This window comes from Phoca vitulina, unplaced genomic scaffold, assembly GCF_004348235.1.
Source record: "Phoca vitulina isolate PV1807 unplaced genomic scaffold, GSC_HSeal_1.0 scaffold19, whole genome shotgun sequence".
Taxonomy (NCBI): Eukaryota; Metazoa; Chordata; class Mammalia; order Carnivora; family Phocidae; genus Phoca; species Phoca vitulina.
In genome coordinates this window covers 18,614,856-18,640,999 of record NW_022589722.1, presented here as the reverse complement: position 1 = coordinate 18,640,999, position 26,144 = coordinate 18,614,856, and the positions used below count along the sequence as shown (strand labels likewise).

The following is a 26,144-nucleotide window of genomic DNA, read 5'->3' as shown; positions in this document are numbered from 1 at the left end:
TCTATTATTAATATTAATTATATAAGGTATAATTAATATAATATTAAGAATATATGATATTATATATTATATATAATATAGTAATAATAATATCTAACTTCTTGGGCACCTATTCTGTGCCAGGAACTTTTATATATTATTCATTTAATTCTTGCAGTATCTCTCTAAAGGTGATTTTTTGGATGCACAGACTGAGGTGCAAGAGTGCTAAGTCACTTGCTCAAGGTCACACTTTGGGCTGGGAAACTTTGGGCTGGGATTAAATTTAGACAGTCTGACTGGTGGCTAGCTCTTAATTGTTAGGCCTTGGTGTATCTCTGTCTGTACCTATATATGTGTATCTATCTGAATCTATATTTGTATATAGATAGATAGATCTGTATGTACCTATCTAGAATTAAATGAATGTTTGTAAAGCTCACTATAGTGCCTACTACATGGAGGGGCTCCACAAGGGGCAGCTGTTATCAGCAGTAGTCTATGTAGTTATGTCTGTGAATGTGTTTATTTCCAGGCCACAGGCTCTGTAAAACGGTGGTGAGGGCAACAGAGTCCAGGGCTGGAGCTGCCTGAGCTCAAATCCCACCTCCACCACTGATTATATACGTGATCCAGAGTGAATTCTCTTTGTGCCCTCATGTGTAAAATGGAGAGAATATTTACCTGTGGCTGTTGCAATGATTAAACGAAGACAACGTTCACACTCATGTAAGTGTGTGCCACCATCACTATCATAATTGGTGCGAACCCAAAGTGTGGGAACCAAGCCTCTCCAAGGGGGTCAAGCAGATGCTCCTTCAGTGGCCAAAGGAACTCAGTGACCACTGGAACTGGGGCATAAACTTGTCGATTTTGGTGGGTCTCACACATGTTCTGGCTCACGTTGAGAAATGAGGGTAAGTCATTTCAATCTGGGCCCTTTCCCCCCCACACCCCATGGGAAAGAGAAGTGTCAGGCCAGCCCTGCAGGTCACTGGGTACAGATGCCCCCAGCCTTTGAAGACCTGAGACGATGGGAATTGAAAGGACAGGCGCCCCACTGGGCAACGGTTCAGCTAAAAGTTCACATTGCTGCACATTTGAGAACTTCCTGACCAGCCGCCCTAGTGTCAAAGGGATCTGAACCTCTCCTTGTCTCCAGCCCTGACATGGAATCGTGAGCGAATGCTTGCGTTCACAAGACAGCGCAAGGCATCAATGGGCTGATTATGTCAAGACATCTGAAGACAAAGCAAAATGAACTTCAAAAGACTTAGGAAGGCCTGGAATCCCCTTTCAGAAGTCAGCAAGTTCAGTTGTTGCTAAAATCCCCATATTGGGCTCACATTTTGTCTTTGAAATTACAGCTCAGATGGCAAATAAAATTCTTTACTGTATTTACACTTCTGATGAAACAGTTTCACCCTTGACTCTTGTTTAAAAAGATATTTATCTTTTTCATGGAGAAGGCTTCCCTTTTGAATGCCGTTTCTACATTTACACTATAGCATTCACGTTGCTTTCATACACATGTGCATGTGCATATTTATATACATAAATGGATTTATGTATTTTTAAATGTATGTATTTATAAATTTAAATTTATATACATAAATTCCTCTTAAATGGAAAGAAGGGGTGGGGGTTGGAAACCTTAATACATCTTTTTTATTATTATTATATAGAGGATTGCATGTTCTTTGGACTTTGAAAAGGAAATACTTTCCAGCTATTTGGCTTGGCAAGTCTAGAAAAAAAGGCACACAGGATCTAATGAAAGGATTTTTTAAGGAAGGAAAGGATTTCGTGAAATGGATTTTAATAAAGGCACTTAGGAAATATAACTCAATCTAAAATATATTCTTAAGAATATACTTCCTGCCTATTTATTCTTTTTAAAAAAATGTGTAGTGCATTCCATTTTTACACATAGATATATACAATTTCCTGGTTGGGGAATGATAGCAAGAGGCTGTTCTGAAGTCAAGCAGGTTTAAAGAAAACTTTTATTATAAAATAAAACACAGATACAGTAAATCCATTTTTTTCTTTTTATTCTTTTTATTTTGCACTATAAACAACAACGACAACAATAACCAGGAACATACTGCTCTTCTTCACTTTCATATGGATTTCCGGAAATTATTGCCTTCTCTCCTGGAGAAATAACCCAAATGAAAAAGAAGTAGCACATTACAAAATCTGCAAATCCCAGAAGCCCACAGCTTGAAGACAAACATATAGCTTAGTGGATTATAAGGCTAACACTCACTTAGACCAAGAAATAGAAATTTCCCAGATATTCCAGAAGCCCTTCACATGTGTTCTGTTCCTCTCTCCAAAAATAACCACTATCTTGACTTTTGGAGTAATCACTTCCCTGTTTCTTTATGGTTTTGTTACCCACGTGTGCATTCTTAGCACTGCAGTTTATTCTTACTCACTCTTAAAAATTTGATAAGTTTAAAATTTTCTTTTGATCTCCTGGCTTTCCTTCCATCCCTTGCTTTTGCTTACAATTTATCTGTTGAAGATCTTTGGTGTTTTGTCCTGTGGAATTTCCTACTTGTCTGGATTTTGCTGATTGGGTACTTATGGTGCTGTTCAACATGTTTCTCTGTCCTCTCTGTAATCTGCAAATCAGAAGCTGGATCCAGAGCCCAATAAAACTTTGACTCAGTCATTTTGGCAAGACCACAGGAAGTGGCATGTTATTTCATTAGATAGCATATGTCTGGTTGTCTCTTTTTCTATTATGTCAACAGCCATTGAGGCTCATTGCCTAGACCTATTAATTTGGTGGAGATTGAGAAATGGTGACATTCTAACTCAACATCTCATTTTACTTTATAGCTGGAATAATTTATAAGAAGACACTGCCCTACTCTATTATTTGGTTACACAGTTGTATGGTTTATATATAAAAGTCAGGAAAAAAATGCTTGATTTTTTTCTCTTTACCTATTTTTAACATAATGAATTGGTTCTTTGTGATCCTCAAAAGGGACTAATTTGATTTTTTAGAAAATATATAATTATGACTCATGAATTTAAACATATTCAACGGTTTTAAATACATTACATTTCTTATCTTTATTCAAACTTACATTGTCCCATTTTTGGCCACCAGAAATTTCTTAACATTGGCAGCTGAGTCCTTTTGACATGACCTGATTAGTCTTTGACAGCATCTTTTCTATTTGGTAGGACATAATGTCCTAGGTTCATCTTGCATAGTTCCTATCCCAAACTTGGAATTAGCTATTTCTCCAAGAAACTGTGGTTTCTTGTAGTAAGAAATTATATTTGAAGATCACAATCTGGGCACTCCAGATGCTTATTGCAGCTAGATTAGTCATGTTTCTAGGTATTTTTGGTGGGCTTATATTTAAATATAAAATAGCTTGTAAATTCATAATAGTGTTTCCAATCCAAATTCAGAGTTGCAGGATTTTTACTTAATTTCTTCCATATCATATATGTATCTCCTTTCTCCAATACCAAGAGCCTTGGTCCTCAAGGACATAGTGAATGTGAGAATGAAAATATTCCATCGTTATTCATTTTCTTTATCCCACATAACATAATTACACACACAGTAGTCAGGATAACAATACTAATACTGTCACTACCAATTATAATTACTAAAAGCAGTTTTTTTTTAATTGAAGCTTCACTTTCATTTAGGGTATAGAAAGCTACAAGAGAACATCACTCACACCCTTACAACAACAACAAAAAGCCATATAACCTACAAAGTCATATTTTTAGTCCAATAGAGATCTGACATCTCAACACAAGCAGATAAACTGAACCTCTAAGATTAATAAACCCCTCTCAGAAGATATGAGACACACAAAATGTTTTACCTCTGGCAGAATGTGGGAGGAAGAAGTAGTAGCCCTAAAAGTGGGTAAGAGTAACTAAAATTTAACAACTTCTTAAATGTCAAGTGAGGGATAACATGACAATGTAGGAGTCTCAGACACAGAAGAGTCCTCTATGTACTCAATAGCTCTTTCCATTGGTCTGTGCTGAATGCTTATGAGAAAGATCAGGGACAGGAAAGGCGATCTGAGAGTAAGATCTCATTCTTCCACAGTGAGGATGAGTGGGCTCTGTCAAAGTCTGAAGGTGGAGCAGGACTACTTGGGGTAGCCTGTCCATACCCTGGGCCCTGATCAGTGGCCACCATGAGACAAGGGGAAAACTCTCCCCTACTTCAAAGCAAAGGCTGGCTGCAAAAGGGGAAGGGGTGGAATAACAAGTCTTCATTGGCAGCACTGAAATTAGGAAAACCCTCTGCTGCTAGAAAAAGGAGAAGAAAACTCACTTATACCCAGGATCCTGAATTGATGCAAAGCAGAGTTCTGCTGCCACTGGGGGTGGACAGGAAAATCACTCTCATCCAAGAACTTCTACCATTGCAAGGCAGAATCTGAATGCGACATGGAGGGGTGGCAGTTGCAGGAATGTTGAGAAAGGCAAACTTAAAAAAAAACCAAAAAAACCCACTTTTTAAGACCATTTACATTTAGTGTAAATGTAAACATAATTGAATTTAAACTTACCACTTAAAGTATGTTATTCTGCTTTATTCTGCTGTAAAATGTGTCCCAAACATCTGACGGTAATCTATATTTTTCCTTGATAAGTTAATAGCTATTTTTACCTGGATGCCTAAGGAATTTTTATCTTTTTCTTTTAAATGTAGTAATATTTCTTGTTATTTCTCAGTATATATTAACATCTTCAGGTACACAATATGCTCTTTCAATATGAAATTTCAAATGTTATTTAATTTCAGGAAACTTTTCTTTAATTACATTTTTGGAATTTGTTCTGTTCCCTTGTTTTGGTTTTCTTCCTGAACTCTGGTTATTCACATATTGGAGCGTCTTTACTATCTTCAATATTTGTCATGTTATGTTGACTACTTCAAGCTCTTTTTTGTTTATTTTTTATTTTAAAAATGTTTCTCCTTTCATCTATTATTTTTCTTGAAGCATTTGTTGTGTTTATTTCTTTTGTGCTCCTTACAGTCCAGTCTTCTTTTCTAAAATAATTTGTTCTTATTTTGAGTTACTTCTTCAGTTCTACTTCTGTTTCTTTCTAATTGTGATTTATTTTGTTCTTCATCTCTCATATCATTTTCTTAATGTCTTCTACTCATTTTGAAATAATAGATTGCAGTTTTAATCTATTTTATGGACATGTCTTTCTGGCATGTTTTCATTTTCCATTTTACATATGGCTTAGTCTTATTTTCCTTAAAATAACTTTTCATGGAGCTTGACCTCCATAGTTTTCTACTGCTCAATTTTATGTGAAATTGGTTTCTGCTAATTTTTAGAGGACGGCGGCTTTCTTCAGATAACATTTTTAACTTCACAGAGATCACTCCTCTGTGGTTTTTAATGTAGTGTTAAAAATATAAGGGCTTTCTGGCCGCCGCCATGAATAGCGTAGGGGAGGCCTGCACCGACATGAAGCGCGAGTACGACCAGTGCTTCAATCGCTGGTTTGCCGAGAAGTTCCTCAAGGGGGACGGCTCTGGAGTCCCGTGCACCGACCTCTTCAAGCGCTATCAGCAGTGTGTTCAGAAAGCAATAAAGGAGAAAGAGGTTCCCATTGAAGGACTGGAATTCATGGGCCATGGCAAAGAAAAGCCTGAAAGCTCTTCTTGACCTTGACAGTCACCTTGAAAATAGACTCCTCCAATCAGGAAATTGAGGACACAGGATTTCGTCAATTAAGGCTGTGAAAATAGCCATCGATTTGATGAGTTTAGGAGGGAGGAGTTTTCTTTCCTCCTTGATTTCCTCTCACTTGTAAAAGATGATGAACCATCACTCTTTGCTATGAGATGATTTCTCACTTGCTCTGGCGTCTTGCATGCAGGAACTCCATGTGCTTAAACTGAATGACTTCTTGGGATTATGGTTGCAATACTTGGTCTGGGATCAGCTTTAAATATCCTTTGTATGTAAATACTGATAAACTTGTCAGGATGATCAGGGTTGCCTGACCTCTTGAGTTTTGCTGCAAAGGACATTAGGTACATTGTACTAGGGTTATTATTCATGGAAACAATTGGTTATGATCTCTCTTTTCTCTCAGGGAGCTAAGGCTCTGAAAAGGGATCCCAGCACAACAGTTTTAATCAATGCTTGGGAGCACGGTTTTATTTTTATAATAACAACTTTTAAGATTGCTGGTGGACTGGGTTAGCCAAGAGGAAGACAGCTTTAAGGGTTCTCTGCCTTAAGAAGAGGTGTCAGATTTCTGATTAAGATGTGAAAGCTTGAAGAATGTTGCAGTACACACCATTTCTGAGCTCATAGTGTAGTTTAGGAATGAAGATCCTTGGAGTAACAATGGAGGAAGATCCTAAATTGCAAAGATTTGCTGTTGCCAGCTTTCAGCCCAAATTAAGCAAGCCAACCTGTATTATCATTAAACTGCCAAAATGCTGCATTTAGTTAAATGGGAGAAGTTTGTTTTATTTGCCTTGTGTACCTATCCTGCCTGTAATGTTTGTAATCATGAAGATGGAATAAATTGTAACATTTAGTTTCAAAAACAAAACAAAACAAAACAAAAAAAAATGTAAGGGCTTTCTTTGTTACATTTCTTGGTTTTCTTTTCCTTCCTCTTCTACTTTTACCTGAACCTTCTCTTTCTCATCACTGTTGTCTGCGACCTGCTCAATTTGATTCCACTCCCAGAATTTTTTCCTCAGTGTGGGGCCTTGTCCTGAAAGGGAGAAATGGCTGTCAGTTTCAAGAATTCATAGGCTAGACTGTCCCAGGATTTTCAATTCTTACTGTGGACCCCCTACACTCACTCCCATTCCAGTGGGCAAACTCCTACTGGAATGTCTGTTTCAGCTGCTGCTCTCAAATTACTTCTCTGTGCTTCTCGGTGAATATCTATTGGCTATTTGGGGTTCTCCTGTTCTTAGGTGCTTCAGCCATCCTCTTGCTTCCTCTACTCTTCCAGCTTAGATGTTGAGACAATATAGATCTTATGGTTCTATTGGCATTTTTCCATCACCCACCAAATTTTCAGGTTTGAGGGTACACATTCTCACCCCATTTTTATAAATGTATCCCATAGGTATTCATTTGTATTTAGCAGCTTTGTGGAAATTTGAGATCTGAAAACTCTATTTCCACTGTTACCAGCTTCTTCTCAGAATTCCTTGCCCATTTATTCTTAAATAGCTGCTGAATAATTCTCTGAGAACCTCTGTCTTTATTGGACATGTATGATTGAACTACGACTTCCTCTTTTTCCAACTAGTCCATGCTTCTGGGGGAAATCATTCATTCATTAGACATTCCCTGAGTACCTACCACTGTACACTAGGCAGTGGAGATGCAAAATTGAACATGATACAATGAGGTCACAATCTAGGGATATGAGCCATGAAATGATGACTTGCATGAAGGAAGGACCAAAAGAAAGCGTGGGGGGGTGTAGAGTGGGGAGAATGATCATCATAGACCTCTGAGCCTGGCCTTTCTGTGTAGAATAGAAGAGGCTCTTATATTCCTCTTTTACTTATTTGTTTATCATCACCATTATCTTGACCATAATACGGTACAGATGCAGAGGCGTAATCAGCATAAATTGTGCTTTCATATTCTTTCATTTGATTTTCACAATAACTCTAGGACACACTATAATTATAGGTGAGGAAATAGAGATTCAGGGAGAAGTGACTTGTTCAGGGCCATCCTACTCAGTAAGTGACAAAGTCAGAATCTAAACTTTGATGAGTCTGATTCCAAAGTTCTTTGCTCCATAGCCTGATACCTCTGTTGTTTTTTTAGAGTTAGAGGATATTTGCAGCAGACTTCAGCCCACAAACACTTTTATAAAGTTCATGATGACAGAAACTAAGGATTGGCTCAACCAACACCCATCTCCATCTCTTTCTCTCTTGTCTGCCTCCACTACAGAGGCTAGAATTAGTAAAAAACGTTACCTTCCCAGTCTCCCTTATAGAGGTGGCCTTGTGACACGACTCTGGCCATGAGATGTAAGTCTGTTCAGTGCTTCTGGGAAATGTCTTACTTTCTTGTTAAAAAGGACACATGTGGCAGGTGGCTGGTATTACCTTCTCATTCTTCACTCTTCAATTGGATGTAGACTTAATGTCTGGTGCCAGGGCAGCCATCTTACAACCATGAGGAAAAGACCAAAAGAATCCAGAGATACGGGCCCTGAACCAAGGTTTCTGCTTGAGAAAATATGAGAACAATGACAAAGTACCCCTCTATATGTTTAGTTTACCATTAGTTAAGTATACTGACATTAACAGCCAGAAGTGTTCCTAACTGATACACTTGCCTTTGGTAAAAATAAAGACATCATAGACTTTCAAAACTTTCCTTATTTTAAGCAGTAAGAAATGGGGTTAAAAGCATTTTCTTAACTATGTAAAGTAATCCAGATATAACCGGGGCTAGAGTTCCACTTCTGATGGACTCCCTTTTTTAAAATCCTGCAGTGTTTAACTTTATACTGAGCCTCGCTCAAGGCAGACTAGTGGCTACTGTATTTGAGCAGTCAACATTCATGCAGTTTCTGTTTACTAAGGCATTAGCAGAAACATATACTGAAATATATACCACCACATAATAGATCCCAGATGTGTTATTATATTTTTAAAGAGAGAAGAAAAGATAGTTGGAGGAATAAGTAACCAAAAAGCATTTTCTGTCAATGTGATCAGACTTGTATGTAATCAGAGTGAAAAAAAACCAAACTTAGAATGCACGCAGAGGGATTAAGATTTGGTTCACTCTGTTAAATTCAACAAATGATCACCGAGTCTTCCTCAGAGCCAAATTACCTGTGTTACCTCCTCTCAAAAGCCTCTTTCTGGTTGTTATTCCAGTTCTAAAGACAATTAAAGGAAGGTTAATGGACTGCACAGTTCCAGCCACACAGAAGCCGAACTGGGATTCAATCCCAGCCTGCCTTACTTTAAAGTCCACATGATTACTGTTTCAAATAACTCAAAAGCAATTATAATGTCTATAAAGAGAAGAGGGAAAAGCATTATTTTTAAAAAGTAAATGTCATTCTGGGGAAGGGAGAAAGTTTTTCCTGGATGGCTCCAGGAAGTGGACCAGTGACTTTTGGTAAGTGGATATTACCAAAAAGCAGGCTTTGACTCCACTAGCATCATCCTGAAAATCTCTATTTCCTGCCAGCTCTGTATCACACAACATGGCAGGTGTGTCTCTAAATGGCGTAAATAAAAATAAGATTCTTATGTATCCTGGAAGGAAAAAAAAATCTCATGAGGGAGATGGAATGCAGTACATACATACAAAGTGATTACACATGTGTATTTGTTGTTAGTTCCCGGTTTGGGGCTGTGTTCTGAAAGATTGAGGTTGTCAGGTAATCCGTTTCTACATAAATCAGTTAGCAGAAAGAGAGACAAGTGTCCAACCAGAGCTATCCCACTAACCATCCCTCAAACTCTATAGATAGTGTGGATTCATGAGCCATAAGAACATGCCAAAGGGACAGCCACTACAGGAAGGTAACCTCACAGCTGTGATCTTTCATGTACCAAACAGTGGCAGATATATACATGCCTCATCCCTTGGACATTTTTCTTTTAGAGATTCCTACGGGACTCTTTGGATTTGGGGTGTGAGTGTTACCCATCCAATGGACTTTGTTCCTGGGTCCTGTAAAAGGACTTGTTGAATACATAGAATAATAGATGTTCTTTGATTGCTATACATTTTAAGGCAAGAGAGTAGCTGCTGGTAAACTCTTTAGGTGCTAGAGTGTGGATAGTGCTTACAATTTAATGCAAATTGATGCCCTCCCTGTACTCCACACTTGGGACAGCTAGATCCCACAGAGAAGGAACCACGGGAGCTAGAAAGTTACTCATTTTGCTCTCCATTAAATATTTAAAACATCACATGTAGCTCTCAGGAGGCTTGGGGAGCCTTACAGGAGTAGAGGGGAGGAGGCTATAAATTGTTTTCACCTGGATGGGCTTGGGCCCAAGGCATCCTAAATTTTCAGCCACGCGGGGATGGAGGAAACTAAGGAAAATTTACTCCATAAATCCAGTGTGGAGTGGGGATACTAACTTACTACAAAAGGCTGACCTCTGGAGGATACTCAGGACTTGCAGATTACTATATAATGATCTTATCCAAACTCTGGGTTGTCAACGTGGATATTGCCCGACAGAAGGGCAATGAAGTTGAAGCAAATCCCTATTCTTTACTCAGGAGTCACAGAGATGGGGCCCAAGATTCTCCACCAGAAATTATACTGAAAGACACTTAGATCATCAAAGCAGAATCCAGCCCTCTGGGAGGAGGACAGTTGGTCAGCAGAGCAGGGGCCTACTGAGGCTGGCTGGAGAAGCTAGAAACTAAGTAGCATAAAAGCTCAGGATTAGCGAGGGTGTTGTGATAGAAGACAACCTCATGGCCTGGCCCAGCTGGAGACCGGGAGAGCTGAGATGTGAGCATCCGGGCTTCCTCCCAGTGGAGAAGTCTGCAGTCTACTCAGCAACCAGGAGAATTACAGGGTTTCTATGGGAGCTAAGTGGCCATGGTCACACCTCCAAATCATGGAACTGGGAGTATGACTCACTTCCAAACCCCACAAGGTGTGAGATGAAGGCTATTGATGCAGCCTCTTATTAAAGAACTTGGCTCATGAACCACCTGCTCTGCACACATCCTTCAAGGTTCGTCTCCATTGAATATAATGGGCCTCAGACACCTGTACACATTTCATGGTCTCTATTCTGATCAACTTGCTTCAAGCTACCTTACATTCTGCTCTTCCTTCTGCTTTGCTGACTCATCTCCCTATTGATGCCTCATCTCATCCTGCAGATTGATGCCCGGTGCCACTCACCAGTTTTGATTTTGGTTTCCCTCTTCATTACAGGGTGGACTCTGCCTGGCTGCCCTTCTTTCATTTGGCACAGGTAACCCTAGTGATCTTACACCAAAGCACAGAACCCCAGGGGCAGCCACTCTGCTGAGCATGCCTAGGCCCACAGATAAGACCCACACAGGGACTGGGTGGGCTAAAGCCTGCAGGTGAATGACATCCATAAGCCAGCAGCAAGCTACTGGAGGAGAGAGAGGACGAGGTAACAAAGAAAGGGTTGGACCTCTGATATGTTCAGAGGCTCACAATGTTTTCAGCAAATTGCTGATTTTTTTACTTTTCTGAAGGTCCCCGAAGTTAGGGAATGTTGTTGGTATTGGAGTCAGAAGGGGTCAAATAATGAGATTTTTAATAAAGTCATGTAGGGGAAACCATAAAAGACAGTGAATTCCTCCAGGAACTAGCAACAGTAAGACTCTGCCATCACTCCTAGGCAAGGAACATGTGTTTCCTTGACCGCAGAAACTACAAAGGCTGGGAAGAGAAGGAAACCCTTAGAGGGATATGGCCAGCCCCAGATGAATTGATGGGAGAGGATGCTGGGGGGAAAATGCCCTGCCCTCAGAAAAAACTCTCCCATTTTCTGCTGGTGCCACCCCTTGACCTAATTCAACAGGAAACCAGGGGGCAAAGAAAGGCCCTTGGTGTCAGCCACTCAGAGCAGGGTGGAGAAGGGGGACAATGGGTCTCCTGCAGGAAGAAGCTGGTGAGCCATGGGCTACAGAGGGGATGGTGCCATCTGTCAGCCTATACCCTTGGTCCCCTAACTGGGGAACTCCTCATCTGAGTAAACAAAGAGAGGGAAATGATTTTGGAACTGTCCATTCACAAAAGATGGGGTCAGAGAAGACTTGTTCCTGCTTCACAAAATAGGCTATCACCATCAGCATCGGATATAATTGTGTATATCTCCCCTTCTGGGGGATAAGCCAGGCTCTGGACTAAATTCAAGCGTCCACTTTGAACTTGACACGGTGCCCTAATGGATGTCCTTGGAGTTATTGCCTCTTTAAAGGATCAAGAGCCACATACCCTGGAGACAACTGAGGTATCTGAGTAAGGTAGGTGAATAAAGGAATGACACTAATAATGAACACATATAGCACCTCCTCTGGTTACAAGCACTGTGAATGCACGTCCACGAAGCTGTTCTCCCTCTCTGTCCTATGCAGTAATTCTGAGCTGCTGTGATTGGTAGACCAGACATTGTATTGTCTATGCAATTCCCCAGATAGGTAGTGATTTTCTACCCTCAGGAAATGTTCTGACAGATAGGGTAGACACACTACTGTTTCATGCTGTGCTGTAGGTGATGCAAAGATGTGAAGCTGGATGTAGCCAGAGCCTCATGAGATGGGTGGATGAGACTCCTCACAAGGATTTTTTGAGTTGGTTCTTGACAGAAGCCTTGGACTTCTGTGACAAGATCATGAGAACCTTGGCTCTGCCCAGGGCTAGATTTTCTGAACGATTTTACTGTGTTCCTGTGAAGGGACAGGGGAAGGAGCACTAACAACAGAGCTCATATGACTATCTGAACTGACTTGGTGTTCTCCATAATGTCCTCCTTGCTAGAATCCAGTCTGCAGACACTCCATAAAAATGAATAAAATGCACCTTTTTGCTGCATTTCCAGGCCTCAGGAGCTAGATGATAGGTCTTACTTCCTACCAACCACTGGGAGTCCATATGCTCAGATTTTATTTATTTATTTTCCAATCCCTTGCCCCCTGTTTCCTACCTCCCTCCTAGTCCTTCGGGATTGATCTTTTGCTTGGACCAGGGCCCTGGACTTGTGCTTTAGCCTTCCCTTGGATGCTGCTCCTTGCCTGGTCTCACCTAAGCCCTGAAACTCACTCTGCCTCCTGAATCCTAGCCTCGGACCATGGGTCAGGTCTCCACGTGATCAGGAGACTCTGTGTGATGGTGCAGTCCCTACTAGTAACAAGGCCACTTACGGAATCTAAGGTAAAGTGTTATATAAACATGATCTTATGTTATCCCACCACAATTCTGTCAGGTAAGCAGGGGTCCTTATTCTCATTTTCAGATAAGCAAAAAAGGTTAAAATAATCTATCCAAGGCCACGTGCTTATGAAGTGGCAGAATTCAAGTTCATCTCTGTGTTGGAAGCACAATTGCATCCTAACTTCGAAAACTGGCAGGACCCACAGGTAAGGGTTTGGGACTAGCTGTTCCAAATGAAGACAATCTGCTTCCATCTCGTAAGGACTGATTTTCTCTTTCTGCTAATTATTGCAGCATAGAGATAAGGGAGAAGGAATGGTGTGTCTCCCTGCTGGCTGTCAGAAAATTTGTAATGGATGTCGGGTATTCATTCTCTATCCTCTGCTTCCTAGACCACAGGAAATGAAGGAACCCCTACCAGCTGGTGTTTTGGGGTCCTAGACAATCCATTCTGGCACAGGAAAGAAGTGGGGCCCAAGTTAGAACAAAGTGTCCTCAGATAAAATGAGTGATCTCTCCCGTTACGCACATGCACACCCCTTGACGGACTTGCTGGTTAGAGCTGCACATGGAACATTAAAACTTGTCAGCCCGAGGAACATGAGAGCATCCACTTGACTTCCTTCCTAAGCTGCATGTGCGTGCCAGTCACAGGCTTGTCTGTGTGGAGCTGAGCTGCGGAATATTCTCACACCAGAAGCACTGACTTCTGAATCGAGGCCCTGTGTCCCTGGGCCATTGGCCACCATCCCACGGGCCCTTCCCAAGATCCATCAACATCCCCCCCATAAGCTGCTCAGGGAGATGAAACAAAGTGCTCCTGATGAATCTCAGTGTCCCTCAGGGCCTCCCAGTCATTTCTGAAAACTCTAGGGCAGCGCCAAAGTAGAAGCAGTTCTAACCATGAGAATTGTTTAGGCCTGCAGCTTGTCTGTTAGCCTGGGAGCTGTACCAGGGGGTTATTTTTATAACCTTCAATTTTGCTTCAGGGACCAAGGCTTGAAAGTAGCTTAAGGACTTAGATGAAACAAATTTGCAAGCCTCAGCTGAAATCTTGAAGCAGGTGATCTAACATCTGGAGAAACTAACCGCCAGGACAAACTAAGTGCTTTCTCATCCTTTTTAAAACCATGTTGTCAGTCTGAAAGAGGAAGAGGAAACCAACAAAGTTTTGATGATGCTTACAAGTCAATTTCCTGCTTTCTTTCTCAAATAGTTCTGCTGACCCCTTAGGCGGCTAGTTTTAGAAATTGGGCTATAAATATGAACAGTAATAATAATACTGCGTGGTATTTACATCAAAGCTCCCCCTCAGCAGCGATCACCACCTGCTTCCCCCCTCCCCACCCCCCGACTTGTCCTCTTGGTGTGAGGGTCAACCAGAGGCCTCCTCTGCTTTTCTTCAGGGACTTGAATTCCCCTCCCTCACATCTAGAGGGGAGCCACCTGCTCTCCAAGTCTCTCTCTGCCTCCCCTCTGCTCATTCCCTCTTAATCTTCTGTTCCCCCTCACTCCATGCTTCCCCAGCCACCCAAGTCCAAAGTCATGCTCAGGCAGGTGGAGTATAGGAGTCCTGAGGGTAGGAGGTGTTGGAAGGAGGGCTCTGTGATCTGGGTAGTGAGGAAGAGAGCGCCCCTTTCTTCCCCCCATCTCAAGTCCCAATTAAAAAAAACCAAAAACTAAAACAAAAATCTAGTCTTCACAGTAACCAGGTCCCAGATCTTTGGGCGTGAACATGCAATTCTCTGAAGTTTCTATAACTCTGATGATGATCATCCTGTGACTCATTTTTGGATCATCAAGATGGAAACCTATTACATTTATTTGTCCCAAACACTGCCCCACCCCACCAAACTTGCTGTGAAATGAATGCTTTGCCCCCAACATAGCATGTTTTTTTTTTTCTATCATGAAAAGTTAACAAAAAAGACACTTCTGCCATAATTTTACCCTGATTTTGACTGGAATTTGTGGAGATGTTTTGCTTTCATGATGATCGGGGGATCCTCTTGGCATTTAGGGGGTGGGAGGTCAAAGCTCCCTCAAATTCTGCAAGGTTCAGGATAGTGCCTGTGCCTGGCCTATTAGTGGATGCTTAACAAATATTTATTTATTTATTTAATGAGCAGAACCTTGGCTATAGTTTCTCATAGAAACCTTTCTTAGGGAAGTAACTCTCATCCCATCTGAGGACCTTCATATGGGTCACACACACGCACACACACAAGTAGGGCAATTTCCTCATACAAGAATGCTAATCTGGGATAAATTCCTCATCCTTCTTCTCTAAACTGTAACCTCCTCAGGGGCAGGAACAACAATCCATATGGAGGTTCTTAGGGCTGTTCACCAATATTTACAGATCTCCTCCTTTTGGAATGAGATAGAATTATACTTTCCCACCCGCTTTTCATTGTTAGCCATGATCAAATGACTTGCTTTGGGCAATGAAATATGGTGGGCGCTGTGCCATTTCTGGAGGGATGCTTAGGAGCCAGTGTGCAATCCACCATGTTTGTTTCCTCCCACTACAGAGACCATGGATCCCAGTAATGAGTTGGGGCTCTGGGTACCTGAGTGAGGATGAGTAGTCTCCCTACTGAGCTGTATTGGGTTTGTAGAATCCAAGTTCCACCTTGGCAGGCTGAGAACAGATTGTGACCAAGGAATAATTTATTGTTTTGTTAGGCCGCTGAGATCTGGAGGTTATTTGTTACCACAGCAGAATTTGGCTTATCCTGAGTGCTGTCGTTTAAGCTGAAGCTGTTGAGGAAAACCAGTAAAAAGCATGCTGATCTCTTCACCGAACATCTGAACAAAATGTGAAATAAGACACACAGAAAGGCAGATGGAGGCCAAACTCTTAGCTTTATTATTAATTTAATCCAGAGAATGCTGGATTGAAGCAATCTTCCCCATGAAGGGTGTACTGGCACTGGGGTGCACCTGCTCAGCTAAGCCTCATGGCTTTTTCTGGATGCATCAGTTTGTTAGGGCTGCCGTAACAAATACTACAGAGTGTGTGGCTTCAAGAACAAGAAATTATGTTCCTCACCATTCTGGAAGCCAGAAGTCTGAGATCAAGATGTTGGCAGCATTGGTTTCTTCTGAGGCTTCTCTCCTTGGCTTGTAGATGGCTGTCTTCTCTTACCTGTGTTTGCACATGCTCTTCCCTTGGTGTGTGTCTGTGTCCTAATCTCCTCTTCTTATAAGGACATCAGTCATATTGGATTAGGGCCCACTGCCAAAGGCCTCATTTAAACTTAATTGCCTCTTTAAAGAATCCATCTCCAAATACAGTCACATTCTGAGGTACTGGGAGCTAGGACTTTGACATATGAATTGGGGGGGGGGGGCACAATTCAGCTCATAACAGTAGGTTTTTCAGTTGACAGTGCAACTCCAAAGAGCCAGAATGGTAAAACTGAGACAAGTATGCCCCATTATAGTCTTTACAAGTGTATTATTCACATGGCACTCCTTGCAAATTGACTGCTGGCCTGGCCACCAGCCTATCCAAGGGTGGAGGGGATGAAGGGGTAAAGAAACGTCAGCCATTTCACACCAGCTGCAGTCTCTCCACGTGGAGGAGACACTGAGAACAAGAGGAAGTATTCCACTCCTCACAATCCACATCTGGTTCAGCCTGTATGCTCACCACCCAATACAGGACTTGGTTCATGGAAGACACTCAGTAAGACAAAACGGTCTCTTCTGTGACATTTCTTAAGTTTTTTAAAAAACTTGGTCGCACTGTTGTGCTATGCTGTTCTTAGCCCATGTGTCTATTTTCCTTCTATTTCACCCCAACTGCTAGGAGAAAGCATTTCCTGTGTCGCTGACTACACACCACATTGGACCAGGCACACAGCAGCTGCCTACTGAGCTGGTGGCAAATCGAGCTCTGGGTTTATTTTTGACTTCTGAGTTTCTCTCACTGCACTCGGGCCCAAGAAAAAGGAGTATGGGATAGAGGACCCTGACTAGGCAAAAGGCAGGGGAATCCTTCAGGCGCAGGGCTGACAACTGTCTCCCCAGTAGAAACCAAGCCACTGTGGTAACAGCCATGGGTCCCTGCAGTCCTAATAGGTGTGGAGAGGGTCTGGCAAGTCCCATCACCACAGGGAAGGAGAATAAAAGTGAGGGAGACCAGCCAATGTGCACAGCCCTGCCACTGAGAAGCCAAAGTGGCCATTGAAAGATTAATGGGCCACCTGGTTCTCAGCTTCATAACAAGGGAAGAGGGAGAAAGCTTTCTGAAAAATCGCAGTGGCTTTGGGCAGAGATTCCAGAGGAGGGGGTTGAAGGCTGCAGGATGGGCTCCTGATCCTTTTCATCTCCCCAATCCTTGCTTTGTTTTCTCCCATAGTCTCTCACCAGCCCACTTCTTGGTGTTTTGGCCTCACAAAATGATTTCTGCCTTTCCTTTCAGTTGCCCTGTCACCCTACCTTCTTCCTGTTCTCATTCATCAGGGACAGGGGCACTTTCGGTGGTGGAAAGACACAGATTTTGGAATGCAGCCTGGGCTTTCAGCTCACCCCCACATCTTTCTAGCATATACACAGTGTATATGGATTGTGTTTGTTCCCTTCCTTTGTGGATGGCACCCATATATTTCATCGTGCAAATGTCCCTCCCTGCTGAAGGTGATTCTGGTTGAGATGTCAGTCAAGTGGCACCACCCACCACACCATGGTAGAAGGCGTGTGATCACAGCTTGCAACCTCACTTGACTCAGTGATTGATCCAAGGTGGCCAACCAGGGCCAATTGGAATGCTTCTGGAGATCAATATGGGCTACCAGCTGGAAGGACCATGGGAGCCTGTGACTTCTGGGAGCCATCTTCCCTTCCCATGAAGGAGAGGCTTTTTGAGAGTGAAACTACACAGAACAAAGCAAAGTCAAAGACGGGGCATAAATAGGACCCCAGATCCAAGAAAAATGTCAGACAAACTCCTGCATCACATGAGCCACTAGGGGTACTTTTTTTTTAACCCTTGAACTAGTTTGAATGTTGTTTCTGTCACTTGTAACCAACACAGCCTTAATAATCACACTGTGTGGCTTTAGGCAACTCATTTAACTTTCTTGGAATCTCAGTTTTTTCACCTAAAGATAGTAACACTCATGCCCCCCATTTAAGTTGGGGTCCATTCAAAACAAATGTGTTCCCTTCTACCACAAAACTCAGCATACCTTCCTGTAGCATTTCCATGGTAGACTTGTCTCCCACTAGCCTGAGAGCTGAGTCATATGTTAGTGTTTTCAGCACTTACCCTGGGCCATAAGAGGAGCTCAATAATTATTGATCCACTCCCATTTTCCCCTCTTCTTGTTGGAATCTAATTACAGCCTCCTATTTGTAGCTCTTACTTCTATTTTTTTCTTTCCTGGGCCAAGTTTCCAGCCGATTTCCCCTAGTGGCCCTGTAGGTAAGTTTTCTTACCTGGATACATGGTATATGTGTTATGATTATTAGTAATTGTGTGTCCAAGTGGTGCTGTAAGATCTGTTTCATCTATCCTTGCCAAGGAAGGGGCGCCTGGCCAACTGTGTCCACAAGTGACTAGTTGCTACAAGCACAGCAAAGCTTTCATGGCCAGAAGTAATTGCTGGTGCAAGAAGAGGTCCAACCAAAGATAATTTTAGCTTGGTGTTAAAGCAACAAGTCACATGCAGACTCCCTTCCTGCCCCCACCCCACTCCACCAAATCTGGCTGGCGCCATCTTTTCAAAAAGGGACTTTTTCAATATTGCAGTTACCCTGGAACATTTCCACACAAATGTGCAATGATCCAGAGGTGAACATATGGCCCAGCAAACTCCTTTCTCCCCCTTCTCCCCATTCTAGGCCCTTCTTCTGGCTTTCTGGTTTAGGTAAATGGCACCACCATTGTCCGAGGCACCAGACCCCCAACCTGGTGATCATGTTAAACCCCTTTCACTTTGTTCCCAAGTCATGAACATTCTATCTCAAATCCATCCTCTTTTACCATCATCACCCCAATTTAGGACTGCTTACCTTCGACCTGTGTTATTTTAGGGGTCCCCTATTTGCTGCCTTCCCCACCAGTCTCTTTCCCATTCAGTCCAACCCTAACTCCCTCACTCTGATACTTTTTTTTTTTTTAAGTTTTATTTATTTACTAGAGAGAGAGAGATTGCAAAAGCAGGGGGTGGGGCAGAGGGAAAAGGAGAGAGAGAGTCTCAAGCAGACTCCCTGCTGAGCACAGAGCCCAACTCGGGCTCCATCTAATGACCCTGAGATCACGACTTCAGCCAAAACCAAGAGTCAAATGCTTAACTGACTGAGCCATCCAGGAGCCCCCACTCTGACACTTTCAGGGGCTCCTCACCACCAAATGAATCAAGTAAAAATATTTCACTGCCAGATTCAAAATGTTCCGCAAAATAGCTGTAGGCCAAATCTCTGGCCTCACCTTCCCTTTGTTTCTGCCAGACTATTTTACATCCTATCCCCTGTCTGATATGTTCTCACGTATGCTCTGCTTCTACTTCTGCCTCAAACACCTTCTCTCCTGTCAGAAACTATTTTCCCAGGACTCATTCAGGTAGTGTCAAGATTGTCTCCCTTCCAGCTGCCTCGATACCGCGGAATTAACCAACGCATAGGAAAACCTTGTTGGTTTTAGTTGCCTCAAGTTTCGTGAGTTTGTTGGCTTGTCCTGTTTTTCCACCAGTTTTGACTCCAGATGGCAACTTGTTGTCTCCAAACATTGAAGTCATCCTCAAAAGATAAAGAATTTCCATTCCTGAGAATCTTCCAGAGTAATAGCTAGTGTTTAGCTCTAGCCTCCATGCCAGGCTGAGAGCTTTCTGCGCACTCTCTCATTAACTCCTCGCAATCACCTTGTGAAGCAGACACTGTTATTACCTTCATTTGACAGCTCAGAATTGAAGCTTGCCAGGCTAGCTTACTCTGAGGGACGCTGCAAGCACCAGGCACTGCTTCAGATTCTAAAGACTGTGCTTCCCACTCAAAACGTGCTACAATTTTCATACAGAACAAGCAGTGAGAGCAAGTATCATCGATGCTAACTGTCTGGAACATTCTTTGGCCAAAGCTCCGAGCCTCTGAGGCTGACCACTTTCCTGAGGAAAACTCATGCCCTCTACATTTTGCATAGAAGGCAGTCTCATTACTTATGTGATTGGCACATCTCCTATGATCTTGTTTTCAAAAATAATTGTTTTGCATTGCTATTTAAATGTGAGATTTATGGTCACGCCTGGGGATTCTCAATTTTTCCTGTACCATTCCCAGCTAAAGAAAACAAGCGAAAGCATTTTCCTTTTTAACATTTCCCTGAAAACAAATACCTGGGCTAGTAAGATAGACAGTCCTCTGCTTATCATTTCAGTGCGTAACCACTTTTTTCCTAAATTTACTTATTTTAGAGAGACCTAAATTACCGAAACCTCTGACTCACGGATGCTCTCAAGTCCTTCAACCTTTTGGGTCATGCCTGTTTTTAATGTAAAATCAAACGGCTTAAGGCCTCAACCTTTGAAAATAGCAGAAACTAGCCAGTTGTCAAAAGTTTCCAGTAAAACAAAAAGCAGCTTGAGGAGGAATTTTTGAAAGCCCTTATATATGTTAATTATGGACACTAAGGATCAAAAACAGGGAAGGGGAACAGAGCTAAAATGAGAGGAATATTATATATCAGTCAGAGTGATGCTAGCTTATGCTATAGTAACAAATTCCCCGAGCCCAGTGACTTTCACCTGAAAATTTTTTTGCTCACATAAAGTCCACTGCAAGAACTAGGGCTCTCCAGGAAACCCCCTTCAAATGATGATTCAGAGAGCCAATATGTTTCTATCTTGAGATCTTAGTGTCTCAACACTAGGGGGTCACTGAGCTGGGGAAAAAACCAAGGAGTCAACAAGAAGCTTTTCACTACCTCAGCCCGGAAAGGATCCCTGTGCTTTGTAGTCCATTGGCCAGAAAGAGTCTTAGGGCTTTGCCTAACTTAGGAGGCAGCTCTAAGTGTGGAAGAGCTCGTGCATATGAAGTAAGCAATCAGTGCTCTGCCTTGAGGGCAGGGCGCAGGTCCACCAATTTACCTTTTTTTTTTTTAATTTATTTACTAGGCAATCTCCTAAAATGTATGAAACTTTCTCTATACTTCTGTGCTTTCTACTATGGAAACCGAAGGTGAAGAAGGAGAAAGAGATAAGAGGTAGAAAAGGGAAAATACTGATTTACTCGGTGACTTGGCTTTAGTCCCCCTGGCAGACAATTTGAAATTTACATTTGCATCTGATTTTAGAGAACTTAGTACTTTGAAAAGAGCATCACAGAACAGTCTGGCAACTAATATTCTAATCCCAACTATTCCATGCACTAATCTGTGACCTTGCACCTGTAACTTTACCACTCAGATCCTCAGCACATTCTTCAGCACGTTGGGAATGATGATGTATATCATCAATGAGCTATTGTGAAATTCACATTGGATGTCTGAAATGCTTAGCAAAATGCTCAGCTCACAGTAGATGCTAAAGAGTTTGCTGAATGACTGTCCATAAGCAAATTAACTGCTTCCTATTTAATCTCATAGAAGCTGCTAACTTCACCATGATATGAAACCTACATGGTACAAGAGGCGTAGGATCATTGTAGTTGATCAGAATGTCATGGTTGGTAAATTCATTTCTGAGAGGAAATGTTTATTCTACTCCACTGAGCTATTGTGAAACTCAAATTAAGTATCTGAAAAAGCTGTGCAAACAGTAAAGTGCCATATAAATGCAAAGTATTGGTATTAAAAATACTGTGACTGAGGCCAGCTTCACAGGTGTGTGACCTGCAGAGTAGTCATACAGAGCCACTTTAAGATGGTCTCACACTTGATTTATCGATCTGTGGTTGCCATCCTGAAGTTCTCAATCATTTCCAAACAAGGGGCTCCACATTTTCATTTTGCACTGGGCCCCACAAATTATGTAGCTGATACTGGTCAGGACTCAAAATACTGCTACTTTTTGTCAAAGAAAGGGAGTTTTAGATGTTCTTTCTGGTCCCTTGCAGCCCTTAAATTATATAATTCTAAAAAATATGCCAAATATTGTATCATTTTTGTTTTTGTTTTTTAAAACACTTCTGCCATTCTTTTGTTACTGATCAAACATTTTTTAAAGTATCTGTTATTTCTCACAAGCTCTTCATCTTTCAGTTTCCACTCCCGTGAAGCTCTGGGAAAAGATTTTATTTTCCCCACTAGATGCAGTCTACTTAGCTAAGGTCCTTAGAGACAATTCCAACTCTGTGTTTTTATAAGGCCTCTTTCAAAGTATGCTGGGCTGTACACTTGATGGTCTGGGCTCCAGACTAAAGACTGGTGTTGGTATTGAGCAATGTGCTTTATGCTTTTGCAAAAGAACATATTTTTTAAACATCTACACTGGAAAGAGAACTTGGAGTTATGGTATCCTGCTTCTGAACCAGGGAAGCTGTAATGTAGCAGAAAATGTCGAAGATTTGGCATTACTAGATTTATGTTCGAGGTCTTGATTCATCGTGTATTGGATGTGTGAGCCTAACTAACTTGCTTAAATTTCTAATGGATCTTAGTTTCCTCACCTGTAAAGTGGAGTAGTGGGGGGAAGGGCTCTTAGTATCTATTTCGTAGGGTTCTGAGAAGACTACTTTTAAGGTGTGGTGTATCCATAGAAAGGATTACCACGTGATATAGTTGTTTTCATTCTAAATAATTTGGTCCCATTAATAATGATTTAACTGTGATAACTAGAAAGCTAGTATGATCCCATACTCCACTATTTTTCCTTAACATCACAGTGGTTAGCCCCACAGATTGCACTGGATGAGGTAGAAAATAGGTTATTTTGTTGGAGGATATTCATTTAACAAATCTTTTGAGCATCCTCTGTGAGTTGAGCACTTTGCTAAGCACGCACAAAGAAATGATATTAGGTCACACCTAATATATCCTAAAAAACAAAACTACATAGCATTATACTTTCCATCATAAACATTCCATTGGCAAGTATCTAGTGGGCACCCACTGTATGCCATAATATGAAGATTTTTAAAGGAGAGGTAAGAGGTGTTATGGGGATTGTAATAGAGAGACTAACCAAGTCCCAAGTTCTTTTCTTTCTTTTTTTTTTTTTAATAATGTGACAAGATGGGGCAAGAAAGTTAATGTAAAAAGCTGGAAACAGAAGTCCTCAGGCAATTAATAGCAAGATACCGCCATGGGCCATTTCAGTTAAGAAGGATAACCCTTGGGCCAGGGGTGGGATGAACAGGAGAGAGAAGCAGAAAAGCAAATATCCAAATAAAGTAAGAATGTATTGCTGGTAAGAATTACAAATTTCTGCAAGGAACCTCAAAAGGAAGAGCGTGAAGTAGCTAGAAAAGAAGGGGCCTGGGGGAGATTAAAGGAGGAGATGGGGTTGGGGAGAGAGAAAGAGAACCGGGCAGAAGATGCTGGAAGACTGGGCCCTAGGAAGAAGCAGTGGCCAGGGAGAGGTTCCCAGTGGCCCAAGCACCTGCCACTACCAGCTGAGATAACTGTGTATTGCACAACTCCAGGGGGAGATCGCAACCTCTTGGTTCATGTAGTTATTACAGCAGTTTCTCAGCAGACAGTAATAAAGGTCTCCAGGAAGATAAGCTTTCTTCTTAGTCACCCAAAGTCATCGTTCGGACCAGCAGGACTCCATTGGCCAGAGGAATTTTGAAAATCGCTGTTCACTTTTTACATGGCTGCCAGCAATCTGGCCCATTGGGCTCCTGGCTCCTGGGCATCACCCTCAGATGGTCACATAAATTGTCCTATACAGGATCTCCTCATATGGGTGGGATTCTTGAAAAACTCAAGGGAAAGGACCAGAAAGGAAGGTTTGAAGGGGAGAGCTATGCAGGGAGGCTTTGGTAAACGTTTGGGAACTCAGTAAAAGCCTGGGAATCACCAGGAACATCCTAAGTACCTGGAGAATCCCTGTGGGCGTGAGGGGTGGGGAGAAGCACGGTGGGGTTTCCACTATTTGTGAGATGGATGTACAAGCAGTTTTTATTTATTTATTTTTTCTTTTTCTCTCTCTTTTTTTTATTATGTTATGTTAATCACCATACATTACATCATTAGTTTGTTGGTTTGTTTGTTTTAAAGATTTTATTTATTTATTTGACAGAGAGAGAGACAGCGAGAGCAGGAACACAAGCAGGGGGAGTAGGAGAGGGAGAAGCAGGCTTCCTGCCGAGCAGGGAGCCTGATGTGGGACTCGATCCCAGGACCCTGGGATCATGACCTGAGCCGAAGGCAGACGCTGAACGACTGAGCCACCCAGGCGCCCACATCATTAGTTTTTGATGTAGTGTTCCATGATTCATTGTTTGCATATAACACCCAGTGCTCCATGCAGAACGTGCCCTCTTTAATACCCATCACCAGGCTAACCCATCCTCCCAGCCCCCTCCCCTCTAGAACCCTCAGTTTGTCTTTCAGAGTCCATAGTCTTTTATGGTTCATCTCGCCCTCCAATTCCCCCCCCTTCATTCTTCCCCTCCTGCTATCTTCTTCCTCTTTTTTTTTTTTTTTAACATATAACGTATTATTCAAGCAGTTTTTATGTAAACATTATAGGACAGAGTAACTCCAGCAGGCTGGAGGATAAGGATCTCTAAAAAGTCAACATCTGTGTTATGGGTGCTAACTACGTGAGATGTGTCTTTCAGATGAAATCCCCTCCTGCCACACAGAAACTCAAAGCTATTGTATTAGTCCTTCATCCTCAAACACAAACACACACACACACACACACACACAAATGGGGCTACTGGCTTTTAAACTCTACCTGCTAGATTTGTTCTGATGGGAAATTTTCAGACAACGTTGCCAAGAAACTTGGAGCCATCTTTCTCCCACCCAAGCTTGTTATATAGCTTTAGCAAAGATCCCTTAACCTCCCTGAACCCCAGGTAAAGACACCTGTCCTGACTCCCCCACCAGTTGTGATTAAAACAAAGCAAAGCAACATAACAAAAGCATCATTGGATGCAAACATCCTTGGAAAATGCAAAAAGAGCCATAGACACCGAGGAAGCTCTTCATGCAAAGGTCCATTTTCTTGTCCCTGCATTCGGTGGGACCACATTCAGAAGGGCCCCTGGGACAGGCCATTGTTTTCTGCAGAGGGAAGACACAGGCCAAAGTAAGTGGTTCCAGCTGCTAGGAAGGGTGCTTGCTGGGGCCCAGGAGGTGTCCCAGCGTTCCACAGCAAAGATTCTCATTTTACTTGAAAGCACAGACTTCTCCGCCCCTCACCACCCTCCGAATTTGTAATCTAGATTTGAAACCACATGTAGTCATGCTGATCTTTTTTTTTTTTCTGAGATTGTCAAGCTTTTGCAGCTAATTATCAGTTGGAGTCAGCGTAACAAAACCTGCATTTCTGTGCTGGATTTTATTAAAATGCTTCTGCTATCAGCCAGGGGCTGTGGTAAGGGTACAACTAGTGCAGGCAGTGGGGTTTTTCCTTTCCCTGTGAGGAAAGCCCCAGCAGGCTATATAAATCAGTCCTATTAACTGGAATGGCAAAGACTTACTGTAAGTAAGCGCGATCCCTTCCGCTTTGAAGAAACAATGAACTATTTCCTGGCTTTTCAGTTAGGAAGGCTTTCTCGGGCTATGAAGGAAAAAAATGTAACATATAATAAATATACTAAGGAACAAGCATGATTAATGGCAATTCAGAAGGATCATCTGAGCTGATGCCTTAGAGCACAGGAATCGGCATTTACAGGCATCTTCTGTAAATCTACCTTCCATGAATTCTATAGTGAACGCTCAGAATTCCAGAAAACACAAAACAACTCATTTCAAGCTCTATGGATTTGGCTCAAGACTTAAATCTTCCGGGCGCCTGGGTGGCTCAGTCGTTGGGCATCTGCCTTCGGCTCAGGTCATGATCCCAGGGTCCTGGGATCGAGCCCCGCATCGGGCTCCCTGCTCAGCGGGAAGCCGGCTTCTCCCTCTCCCACCAGATTCCATTGTATGTGGTATACCCATACAATAGAGTATTATTCAGCCCTAAAGAGACATGAGGTACCCACACATGCTACAGCACAAATAAACTTTGAAAACACGCTACAGCATGAATGAAGTGAGTCAGAAAAGACTACATAGTAATGATCCCAATTATACCAAATGTCTAGCATTGAAAATTTAGTGTCCTAAAACAATA

General features: G+C 42.1%; 1 protein-coding gene across 1 annotated transcript; it reads left to right on the top strand.

Moving 5' to 3' along the window:
* The first annotated feature begins 5,435 nt into the window (after positions 1 to 5,435).
* LOC116639677 (TP53-regulated inhibitor of apoptosis 1-like) lies at positions 5,436 to 5,667 on the top strand. The gene has a single exon (XM_032416173.1). It carries the CDS (start codon positions 5,436 to 5,438, stop codon positions 5,664 to 5,666), a length of 231 nt encoding a protein of 76 aa, XP_032272064.1. The 3' UTR covers position 5,667.
* The last annotated feature ends 20,477 nt before the right edge of the window (positions 5,668 to 26,144 follow it).